General features: G+C 36.1%; 1 protein-coding gene across 5 annotated transcripts in view; it reads left to right on the top strand.

Moving 5' to 3' along the window:
- The window catches only part of TLE1 (TLE family member 1, transcriptional corepressor), a 70,740-nt gene extending 62,416 nt beyond the window's left edge, over window positions 1-8,324 (top strand). For all 5 annotated transcript variants that reach the window (XM_015849199.2, XM_015849198.2, XM_015849197.2 and 2 more), the window contains 6 exons: window positions 1,635-1,884; window positions 3,792-4,039; window positions 5,968-6,115; window positions 6,550-6,700; window positions 7,131-7,207; window positions 7,374-8,324. In XM_015849199.2, coding sequence (XP_015704685.1) covers window positions 1,635-1,884; window positions 3,792-4,039; window positions 5,968-6,115; window positions 6,550-6,700; window positions 7,131-7,207; window positions 7,374-7,481 — 982 coding nt within the window. In that variant the 3' untranslated portion in view covers window positions 7,482-8,324. The remainder of the gene's footprint in view (window positions 1-1,634; window positions 1,885-3,791; window positions 4,040-5,967; window positions 6,116-6,549; window positions 6,701-7,130; window positions 7,208-7,373) is intronic.
- Window positions 8,325-12,866: the final 4,542 nt, after the last annotated feature.

Genomic DNA, 12,866 nt, shown 5'->3' with positions numbered 1-12,866 from the left:
TTGGTCAGCCTTTATCATTAATGTAAATTTTATACAAAAAAAAAAAAAGAAGAAGAAGAAATAAAAAAAAAAGGGGGGGGGGGGGGGCGGCAGGGGGAGAGAAAAAGGGAAAGGATTCCATGGGAGATGTGTCTGATACACTTTGCAACTTGTATACAAATAAGGGAGTAAATTTCCTTATCTGGTTTTCCTCATCGGTTTTATTTGTCATCTTTATTGTTTCCTCATTCTCTTATTTGTGCATTCTCTGAGCATATCTTCATTTCACTTGTCCAACCACAAAACATGAATAGGGTACAGGAATTGCATGTGTATGCACTTGACTTCTTCTTTGGTTTATAGCAATTACAGTCAACTACCTATTGCCCTTCCCCTGTGGTGAAGACTGTGGTATTGCTTTGTGTGACACTACTGTTATCTTCTGTATGAAATAAAAATAGGGCCTTTTTTATTTTCTTCTGACTCCAAATATCTTCTTATCAACTCCTAGGCATACTCAGTTGCTTTAGGAAACAAGCCCAAGTACATTGTGGTACCTATTACAGGTACAGCAATCTTACTTGTTCCTTTCTTTCAAACTGTGCAATACTTGGAAACATGCAATAAAATTCTTGAAAACTACTTGCTTAGAACAAAAAATAAATTGAATTACCTACTGTTTGCTCTGTTGAAGATCGATGCAATGCTTTTAATTTGAACTATAGTAACTGAAGTTTTATGAGGAAGAAGGTATGTTTGGAAAAGAAAGTACAGTCCTGAGAACAAAAGCGTATTAGAAAAAATGATTGTATAATTGGGAGAAGGTATCCTATTAGTAAAAACATTACATGTTTTTTACCACTTTGCTCTCTTGAATAAGAATGCAGTGAGTGTAACAGCAGTATCTCACCAGTATAATAAAAACAGCTTTTGCAGTAGTATTTTCATTATTCTAAAAAACAAAAATACCACCCTAAATCTGAAACCATTATTTGTTGCTTTTTCTGCCCTGGTCTTTGTGTTGAACTGATTTTAATCATCATCTGAGGAAAGAATGTACATGCACTCTGCATGTTACTATTTTATGTACAAAACTAGTTCCCAGCTGGAAAGAGAGACATACTAGCACAGGCAGTGCTGATGTTGAAGATGAGGTGCTGAAATAGGTTGAGGACAAGCTGAACTTAAGAGTCCAGGGCAACAGGTGCAAGCTTCATGGAATACATCTGAAAGATGGTCAGGAAATGCTGCTGCAGGACTTGTGCTGAGACCAGTGTCAGAACCTCTGACTAGAAAGCAGCAGCTGAAAGCTCTTTTAATGGTCCAAATGGCAGTGTGATGGCCATGATCTTGATTCATAGAGTTAATATGAGATTTTAATGTGCTTTCCCAGTGCACAGTTTAGTTGAAACGTGAAAGCTGAAAATGGCTGTTGTAAATCCTGTTCTTTCTCTGAGGTTTCATGTACTTCATGTTATTTGGCTTGGCTCTGTAGCTCTTCTAGCCTTTTTCTCATGAAAATTAAAAAAACAAAAACCAACCAACCAAACAAAAAAAACCAAAACACACAAAGTACTGTCTTTTTCTGTCATTTTAGCACATATCTTTGCTGATATATATATTTTTTCTTCTCCAATCTTTCCTTTCCCCAAAAGAGCCTACTCCTTTCATGTTACTGCAGATGGCCAGATGCAGCCTGTTCCTTTCCCTCCTGATGCCCTCATTGGTCCGGGAATCCCTCGCCATGCCCGTCAGATCAACACTCTGAATCATGGGGAAGTTGTGTGTGCAGTTACCATCAGCAACCCCACAAGACATGTGTACACGGGTGGCAAGGGGTGTGTCAAAGTCTGGGATATCAGCCAGCCTGGCAACAAGAGCCCTGTCTCTCAGCTCGACTGCCTGGTAAGTGAACAGGAACTAATGTAGAAGGGTAACTTCACCTTGGAGACTCAATAAGGAAATAGCTGTCCTTGTCTGGATTTTGTTCATATTATAAGGAAATAGCAGGCAGTTCTGTTTCCTGCTGTATGTATTTAACTGACTTTTTTTTTTTTTTTTTTTTTTTTTTTTGTAACAATGAACAGGTGGTGTTTCAGAGAAGGAGACTGGTTTGTTTAGTGATAAATGTCATTACTAAGGGCCAAATAATAGATAAGACTTCTGAGAGCATACCTGATTCTTTCCCCATCCAAGTCATACTGGTGATCTTTGCACAGCATGGGTTTAAAAGGAAGCATGGCTGAGACAGGGACATTACATGGTGTTTCACTCATGCCAGAAATCATGGTGTCTTTTTCTGTAAGAGGGTAGTAGCCATATAAAGAAGTAGTGTGACAAGGTAGCAAGGTTACTTCGTATTGCTGTACTTTTGCTGGTTTCTATTCATATCCATCAGGTGCAAGCTGATTTGTTTGCAGTCAGTTGAAAAGCTAAATACAAAAAAATATTAAATAACAGATGCCTCTTAGACTAACGCAGTGTAGACAGCATAGAAAGAGGCAAATCAGAGTAGTGTTAACTGAGAAGGTATAACATCATAAAGCACAATAATATATATTACAGATGATAGTAATTCTTACATGTTGATCATAATAAATGTGTTTTTTCAAACTTTAACTCTCATTTGCTGATATGCCCATGTCAGTTGTCCAGTAGTGGTGTATGTATGGTTAAATATGTATTCTGTTTTGTGGCAGGTTTGTCTCTCAATGCTCAGTCCTAGCTGCATTTGCTTTAGTTACAGATCTGTATAGCTGCCAATAGCTAAGCTGACATTCCCAGTGCACTACTTGCTGCTCCCTTTCTGTGATTTTAAAACAAACAAATGAGCAAAAACACAAACAAAACCACCACCACTGCAAACAACAAACAAACAAACAAAGAAAACAACCACAGCAATCCCATAGTAGTAGAAGTGTCTTTGATTTCTACTTAGTGTTGTGGGGTTTTTTGTTTGTTTTGGGTTACTGATCCTATCCCTGCATTTCATAGTTTCGTGCGGGTTGGAAGGGACCTTAGAGATCATCGAACCAGCCCCCGGGATTCGAGCCTCTGTGTAGCAGAGCGGCACTTCTACCACTTGCGCCACAGGGGGGATTTGAACTCCGGGCCCCAGTGTTGCAAGGCGGCGTCTTTAACCACTGCGCCACTGGGGCACACAACAGTTCCTAGAGAACTGTTACTATGTTGGACAGCCAGTATGCTTAAGAAGTCAGCTTTGTAATATGTAAAGATTGAAATCTTTTCCATCTCTAAATCTTTTGTAGTATCTCCATCAGCAATAGTATCAAAAAATGTGAAACCAGTATGAGTATGACAGGAGTGATGCTGAGCAAGAGAACCAGCATAAGTCCAGTACTATAAGGGGAATATTATAACTCAACATTCTCACTTTAAAATGATGAATGTAAGATGTAATTTAAAAGAAAACTGTAAGATCTAAAAGACATGAGACTTCAACTGTATTTTCATAAGTGGTTGCTTAGATATCACATGTGAAGTCGCTTTGTTTTTTGCAAATATTCCAGTGATGCTGGTGATTGTAATTGGACTACACTTTCTCAAGTGCAAGCTTACTTTGGCACTGTCTTAATGTAATGAGATGGAAGACTTACAATTCATCAGGTTCATAAAAGTTAGTAATGAGATGTAGGCATTTGAAACCCTTTAGGGCATGCTGATTCCTCTTCCGTACTTTGATACTGGGAAAAATTGCTTACTGTTTAAAACTTGGATGCAGTCAGAATCGTATTAGTGGTCAATATTGGCAGGCATGTATTAACATAACGGAGGTGATTTGTGTTGTACAGAACAGAGATAACTACATCCGCTCCTGCAAATTGCTCCCTGACGGCCGCACCCTGATTGTTGGTGGGGAAGCCAGCACATTATCCATATGGGACTTGGCAGCACCAACTCCTCGTATAAAAGCAGAGCTTACATCCTCAGCTCCTGCCTGCTATGCTTTGGCTATCAGCCCTGACTCCAAGGTCTGCTTTTCCTGCTGCAGTGATGGGAACATTGCAGTGTGGGATCTGCACAATCAAACACTGGTCAGGTGAGTATTGTTTTCTGTAAACACTGAATCATAGAATCACCAAGGTTGGAAAAGACCTAAAAGATCATCCATTCCAACCGTTCACATATTACCCATAGCTCCCACTAAACCATGTCCCTTGATAAATTAAGTCTTTGAGCAGCTAAATACATATTTACCTCCCTGAATAATGGTTCAGGATAGCAAAGTAAATAGTCTTTTTTATCCAAAGAATTAAGATGGTGGTCAGGTTGGGCTAGAAACTAGTTCTAGTAGCTTTGGTTAGTCCTAGAAGATGTTCTTTGAAGGCCTTACAGGTTGTTCTATAATCTTTGAAGTCAGTGTAATAGTTCTTGTTTGTTTCATGTATTTGGATTTGTCTGCAGGTTTCAACAAGCTAGATTGTGATTAACATAGACTGAGCTTGCTATGTAAGGAATTCTCTGAGGTTTCTTGTTTTCATTCATCTTAGGCCTTACTAAGTAATAGGGAAAAAAATTGAGTTTGTAGTTAGTGATGATAGGTAATAAAATTAAAAGCAATTGAAAACCTTGATCATTTCAGTTCTTTAGGAAAGTGTAAAGGACTAATGTTTGATGTCTTCATAAAAGAAAGGTATTTGAGTTTTGGAGGAGGAATTCGATCTCTGAAGCTGTCAGCATGGTTTGTGGAGGCTGTAATAAATATATAGCTATGTATGCAACTTCTGAAATACTTCCTTTAAACTTCGATTATATTGTCTGGTGGGTCAATATTTAGCACCAGTGCTAAGACAGAAAAAAAAACAAAAAACAGATGTTTGAAATGACTCTTAGCAGCTGTTTTTATGATTTTACTAGAAGGTGAATTTTGGTTCGGTCTCGCAAAGGTTGTGATGGCTTGCAGTATGGAAAGAATGGAGAGCATAGACTGGAAAAGACGATGTTTTAGAGGATTTGAATGCATACACCAAAGAAGGTGCTTTGTCTTCTGTGACATAATGAATTTACTGTATATCAGTAGTAAGGCTAAATTTATGTGCAGAGATCCATGCTAATTTATTTGAAAAACTGACTTTCTGCTGAATTTCTATGACAAAGAAAAAAACCTTAGTTATATAAAGTCTTCAGTCTGCCTTGTGAATGCTTAGGCTTTGTAAAGGGCTCTTTCGCCATCTGTGACAGTCTTGAATGATTGGTACAAGTTACTTTTTCTCCCACCACTTGCTTGCTGATCATTCTGACTGCTAACATGTGGAAGCTGTGAAATGCAATGTGCTGCGTGACCTTCCTATGGCAACTCTTAGTGAATCATACCTTTCACTCCCAAGCTAGTTGCCTTTTTCTCCCTTCCCTCCACCTTTGACACTGAGGCATAGAATTTTCCTAAATTTAATTGCCAGTTAAAAACATGGATGGCTTCTGCCAAAGGATTAAGGAAAACTTGTTATGACATTTTGGTTGCTGAAAGATGGAATTTCCTAATGAGAAGATTTTGAAACAAAATGCATTGTTTTGTTATTTTTTGATGTCCTGATCTATTGCCAGAGAATGCAACTTTGCTGATTCAGCAGTGCTTGTGCATGACAATCTGGGTCCTTCTCTGGATTCCTTCACTATTTAGTTATATTTTAACTATGCTGTCCTTAATTGCTTATTAACTTTAGTTACTGCACTCTGCACTTTAATGCACTCAGAAGCATTTCTTAAAAAACAAATCAAAAAAACAAACAAAAGAAACTTCTCCAAACATGACAGAAAATATTTGTTCACAGATCTATGATGCAGTCAATTTCTGTAGCACCTGGAAAATATTTTTGTTGTATTTCATGCCAAGTCAGAGGGAGGGGTTGATATTTGCCCATCAGCAGATACAGATGACACACAGGCAGAGTCCAAAACCAACACTACAACAGTGTTTACCTTGAGCTCTGGCAGGAAATCATTATTCAATCTGGTTTGTTTTATCAGGCAATTCCAGGGTCACACAGACGGGGCCAGCTGCATTGACATTTCTAATGATGGTACCAAGCTCTGGACAGGAGGTTTGGATAACACTGTCAGATCCTGGGACTTGAGAGAAGGGAGGCAGCTACAACAGCATGACTTCACATCACAGGTAACTAGATTTTCCTACAGCTGACAGGGGAGTGGAGCAGGCGAGCATTTAGGATGAAGGCTGAGAAACTATCCCAGTGCAACTGATGAATTTTAGATAGTTTGTTTTGCTTGCTTTGACTATTTACAGCACAATAATTTGGAGCTTTCATATGTTTAACTGCTTTAGAATAAAACAATAGGCATAATCTACTTTCTGTTCCTATTTTTCCTAAGTTAATAGGTAAGAACAGGGGTTATTTGGTCACTAAAATTTTGACAAGTAGTCTCACTATTGAACTTTGTCAGTTTTATTTCTGCCTTCCTTCTTCCCCTACTCATTCATTTATACTATAATGAATATATTTCCATTATAGGAAATGGAAAAATAGGAAGTGGAAAATTTACTTTTTCCACTATAGGAAAAAGTAAAAACTGTAAATGTTTGATTTTCAGATATTTTCCCTTGGTTATTGTCCTACCGGTGAATGGCTAGCTGTGGGAATGGAAAGCAGCAATGTGGAAGTGCTACATGTAAATAAACCAGACAAATATCAGCTGCACCTTCATGAGAGTTGTGTATTGTCACTCAAATTTGCTTACTGTGGTAAGTTTCCGTGAAGACAGATCTGGAGGTCTGGACTCTTAATTCATACTTCCTTCATTTGTTAATGCATAATCATAACTTCTGATAATCAAAATTTATTTAGTGTTTCTTAATTTATGTGTAAATAGCTCTGCTTTACGAATATAAATATACTTGCCTACAAAGAACTGACTTTTTAATTAATTTATTCCAAGTCTGCTGTAAAGGCTGAGCTGTGTGTAAAAGACTACTTCTACTTCATATGGGGATTGCTTTTATGTAGTATTTTACAATAGCATGAGGCATCCATGTTGATAGTAATACACTATTGCTGCTTGATTAGTGGTGAGAGCTTTGTTAAATTGGAATTAGCCATCAGATTTCAATCCGATGTTCAAACATCAGATGTTTGTTTCATGTGTTTTCACAGTTCCTCTCTTTCATATTCTAGGTAAATGGTTTGTGAGTACAGGGAAGGATAACCTTCTTAATGCATGGAGAACTCCTTATGGAGCTAGCATATTCCAGGTGAGGATGATATTGCTTTTAAAGAAATCACTGGTGCACTGGTGTTCTGCAAGTCCCAAGAGTGGACGCAAAACTCTTTACATATGTGATCTACCCAAAATGGGGTGCTGAGATGAGGATAGTAGACTTTTTTTAATAATGTAATATATTTCTATTTTTCTTCTAGTCCAAAGAATCTTCATCAGTGCTTAGCTGTGACATCTCTGTGGATGATAAATACATAGTCACTGGCTCTGGAGACAAAAAAGCTACAGTCTATGAAGTTATCTACTGAAAATATGATGGGGATATAACTTTTAGAAGTTGAGCTGGGCCAAAATTGTTCTTAATTGTAGAATTAGAAAGGTTTTGCCTTTTAAAAAGGAATTAAAGTATTGAGGTTCCAGACCTTGTGATGAAACTACTCCAGTTTTTCAAAATAGAAGGCAACATCCAGCAACTTAAGTACTGGCTGTGTGGACCAAACAGAACACAGAAGCAAGATGGACAGATGTAGTCTAGGTTTTTGACATAGTTTAAAAGCCGAGTCTGCTAAAGAATGTTGAACCCTTTTTATTTTATTTTTTTCTTTCTTTATGACCTCATGCAAATTGTTCATATTGCCTGAATATGGGGATAACCTTTCTGTTCCTTGCAATTCAATTTGCATCCTGTCCTGTGTATTGCAGTGGTGTCTCAGATGAACTCGTTTCCTGATTTTGCATCTTGTGATATGTTTTTGTATTTTTGTTGAAGGTCAAACATTTGTATAAATTGTAAATATATTTAGTTTATTACAGTAAAGGCTTTAGTATGAACAACCACTCTTCTTCTCCCCTTCCTCTTTCCACTCCTCTTCCCTCCCACTCCTCACCCTTGCTTATTTAAAAAACCTTTTGGGGATATAAGTAACTTTTTAGAAGCAAAAGTGAACACTATGTATAGTTTGAAAACTGTATCTTATTCTTTATAACTTACTAGGTCATACTTCAAAGTAATTGTTTTGACACATTAGGGTATCAAATCCAGTAGATACTGTCTTGTGCTGCAAGAGAACTAAAAGGCAATTTTGTACTAATTATAGTGTAAATATAAAAATTGAACATTTCATAAAGTTGTGCAGTTTGTTTTAAGTTTATTGTGATGTCCCATGTGTATGTTATTGGCAGATGCATTAATATGTGCCTGATCATAATTCTTTTGGCCATCTCTAGAAGAAGAGATGAGTTCCTTCTCCTTTCTCCTTCAGCTGAACAGAATTCATGAAAGACTGCATTTCAACTAAGTACATCAGAGGCTTTATTCATTTAACTGAAGATGTCTGTGATAAAACAGGGCTAAATAAGTTGTGTCCTATGTATTTTACAGAAGAAAATAATAATTCTTTTTTTTTTTTTTTTTTTTTTTCCTTTTTTTTTTTTTTTTTTTTTTTTAATGGCTTGTCTGTACATAGATACTCAGGAAAGTATTGAAAAATTACCAAAGTGTGGGTTTTATGGGCGGATCACTTAAATGATGTTAAATACTTGCAGGGCAGCAAGTAAAGTGAATTAACCTAAATTAAGTTAAACTTGCTTCTTAATATCTTGTGACCACATTGGCAGGATTTTTTATTTTTTTTTTCTTTTTAACTGACCTACTATGTAAATAAATTAGAATTAATCTTCTTGTGTCCCATAGTAGACAGGCCTATATCCAGTATTCCTACTGAGCAGTCTTTGAGTCCCTTCCACTGTTGCATCAGCGTGTGACATCTCCGAAAAGCCATGCTGAGCAGCCAGTTACCAAAATTATACATATTCAAATCAAGATTTTTCAATGTACTGAAGACAAATAGGTGAGGAGAGAACGTGTACATTTTATTTTAGTAATGTTTTTTCAAATTAGTGGATTCTACTACCGTGTGCTGGACAAACCTAGTTATTGTGCCACTGAGGACTGTACATTTCCTGTGTTCTGCAATTTAATTTGAATTTATGTTGCTAATGAAGAGTACAGATAAACAGAAGGATATCATCAAGCAAGGCTTAAAATTGCACAAACTGGCAGCGTGGTAAAGACTCATCTTTGAATAGCGGCTTTTTCATTTTGCTAGCATTCAACAGTGACATATATCTCTACTATTTTGAAGACTCAATTCAGGAAGAAACAAGTTTGACTGACAGATCAATCCACCTGGATATGGAATTTCTCATTTTGGGTCAGATTTTCACTCCAGTTTCCAGTCGGAAGAGACATCAGTTTTCTTTTCAATTTACATGACCATTCTACTGAAACCATTTTATAGCATCTAGCGTTACAGTAGCATTAAAATATTAACTTAGCATTTGGAATGTGAAATTCTAGATTATCCATTCAGGATAATCTAGTTTTCTAGACATACAAAATTACTATTCTATCAATCTATGTAGTTGTCTATGCTATTTTATGAATATATATCAGTATGAAAATTATAAACCAACTTTAGTTGGTGATGATGTGCCTTTCACACACAGTGACGCAAAAGCAGAATCTTTTCTAGGCTTTTCAAAAAAATAATTGCATTTGCGATGTTGAAATACTATGAAGTATTATGCTATTTCAAAATGGAAAGGCATTAAAAAAAAAAAAAGAAAGACAGAAAGTAAGTTAGCAATAAGTTTCTTGATTTTAGGCTGGCCCTGTTTTATTTTTGAAGTTCTTCCAAACATCTGACTGTACTGTTAATAATTGACTTTGCTTAGCAGTGCTGGCTGAGGCCCTGGCAACCATTTGTTCCAGTTTGGAACATTTGATTGTCTTCCAAGTTGCCATCTAACTGGCTTACTTCATAAATATCCTTTTGTCTTTCTTAAAAGCTGATAGTAGAGGATTCAAGAATATAAATATGACATCACATTGATGTATGTTTTCAAATTAAATATGCATATGTAATGGTTCTGTTCATAACTTGCACTATAGTGCTTGTCAGTAGGACCAAATTTTGGCAATCTAAGAGATTCAAAATGACAGTGTCAAGAAAATCATGATGCATCTTGTCCCTCTTGTTAACTTGAAGAATGTACAATGAGTCAGCAGCTTTAGAACAATACATTATTTATGCATGTGCATGAATTTAATCACATTTGTACCTTTTTTTTTTTTTCATATTGCAATCAATTTTCTTTCTCCAGTCCAATCTACTTTATGCCCTGAATCTGAAAATGGGGACTCATTCTTTAGTTGTTCTCTCAATTTCTCATTTCAATTGTTTCACCTTATATTTTACAAAACATTTTATTTTCATTTGTCACTGTTGAGTTTCTTCCATATACAGCCACATTTTTTAATGCAGTGGTGCACTGGGTGGAATCTTGGCTTGAATGTCTGTTTTTGCTATTGTCTACAAGACTTAAAACTTCAGAGCTTCTGTAAATTCTTGTAGCCCTGTAGAAAGTAGTGGGTGGAAATAATTGTTTTTTAAATGAAGGAACAGACCAAATCAGACCAGCAGTAACAGAAAGAGCACTGGGAAAAGGAAATGGAAAAAAGAGGGTGCAACAATAATGATGGGGTAGGTTAGGTTTTATTTTCTGTCAGTTTAATTGCAATCCTAAAAGATTCCTTTGATTAGCCCCTTTCTGGGACAGTCTTTGTTTTCTGGGTGGCCCTCAGTATTCAGAGACAGCTGAATGCCACTCTGGCAAAAAGTAATGCTAGACAGAGCAGAAGCAGGGAGTCCTTACAAATGACATATTGAATGTCAGTGCAAACAATAACTGATGAACTGGAGATTTGCAGTAATATCTATTCAAATGAACAAAATTCTTTGCTAGTTCTAAATGCAGGGTTGTGTATGTGTACTAGACAACAAGTTTTATAAGTCAGTTGTACATAAAATCATGGTAATATTCCTTTCAAGACATTTCTCAGTGTGGCAGAGTACGTTTTTTCTTTATAATTCCAATTATTAACCCAAATCAAACCACAACCTTTTAGACCTTGAGAGAGAATTTTCATCTGCATTAATTCTTTTCAACTCATTTGGTGTTTCAAAAGATTTTCCTTTTTAAAGGAGAGAGGGAGCACTGAAAGGAACATGAAGACCATATTGTTAAAATATAAAATTTTTGTAATAGGAACATGAAAGTGGAATTTGTCATCACATGCATATTTTTGTGTATAAATAACTATCTATATGTTCTTCTGTCTCATATTTGGATTACTGATGGAGATATAATTTTCAGAAGCATCTAAGTAACTTTTAACACAAAACTAGATAGACAAATAGATGGTTTGTTTTGTTTCTTTTTACTTCCACCCCCCAAGAAAGAATTACTCACTAATTAACTAGTGGAATCATGCCATCTAGTTGCAGTCCTTCATATTTTCTGTTATATTTATGCAATTTTGAGTTGATGTGAGAAGTTCCATAGTTATATTAAATAAGAAAGGTGGGTTTTAATGTTTGCATGCTAAAGAAGAGTTGAATCCACTTTCCACACTTATGGTGTTTATTCCTTGGGCCACTTAGCTGGAGGAGCTAAACTGTTTCCTACTGTGTGATCTAAAAATGATTTTTTTTTTTTTTTTCCCCCATCAAAAGTGCATAGAAATAATGTCAGATTGTAGGCATATACAGGATTTGAGTCATGGTATCCTGCCAAAGAAAGGTCAATTTATTACAGACCAGGAGATCTGTGGCAGCTCAAGTAGGACTTAGTAATCACCAGAATGGAAAAAAGAGTTGAACACAGTGAATACACAGAGAGGAGACTGGAAAAAGAGGCACTCTTCCCTCCTTCCTTTTTCAGTGGTAGTTTAACACAAAAATCACCTAGAACAAGATTTCAGTATACAATTACACCAACTACCATTTGTCCATGATGTTGTTTAGATGTTTCTGTGGGGTAATTCATGGACACACCTAAGGCGAAGTGGGCATTTCTATGACATTTATAAGCAATCATAAGAGGAAAGAGTTTTAAATCACACCCAGTTCTCAACATTTCCCATTACCTAGTATTTTTGTAGCATAAACTCAACTTTCCAGCAATTGATAATCCCATTTTCAGCAACATGCTCCCAGATGTCCCATTTCAGCTTAAGTGCTTAGTGCAGCATTGTAAATCTTGCTAGGGAAACCAGACATACAGGAACTGGATGCTTTAAAAATCTGCATTGTGGATCTAACTTAATGACATTTCTGAGAATACTATTCAGTTTCTCTTGAAATATATAGGAGTACTCAACCACTCATTTAAAATGAAACAAAGCATTTGCTATGGCAGCCAAAATAGTGCTTTGAATATACTTTATGAACATGGTTGTGGGGATTTTTTATTTCTATTTTTTTGAGTTATTTAGGTTTTATTCTTCATATTTTAAAAAATATACATAAGTTTAATATAACAAGAAAAGATGAGGGGAAATAAGAGCAATGAGTGAGGAGTATTTTGTTTTCAAAATGTAAAATGTTCTTAAAGATGCCATGCCTTGAAACAAAGGAACCTATTGCATCTACACTATGTTAATTCTTGAGAGAGCTTTTTTTGTATCATTGGAGTGCTATTCTGAGAAAACTGAACACCAAAAACCAGGTGATATTGAGACTCACATTAGATATCATTTTCAAATCTGACCTTTTTTTTTTTTTTTTTTTTTTTTTTAATTCTTTTCCCCTCCATATTCTTTATTGCCATGACACACAGTTGGCTCATAG

This window comes from Coturnix japonica, chromosome Z (genome assembly GCF_001577835.2).
Source record: "Coturnix japonica isolate 7356 chromosome Z, Coturnix japonica 2.1, whole genome shotgun sequence".
Classification (NCBI taxonomy): Eukaryota; Metazoa; Chordata; class Aves; order Galliformes; family Phasianidae; genus Coturnix; species Coturnix japonica.
This window is presented reverse-complemented; position numbering and strand designations above follow the sequence as displayed.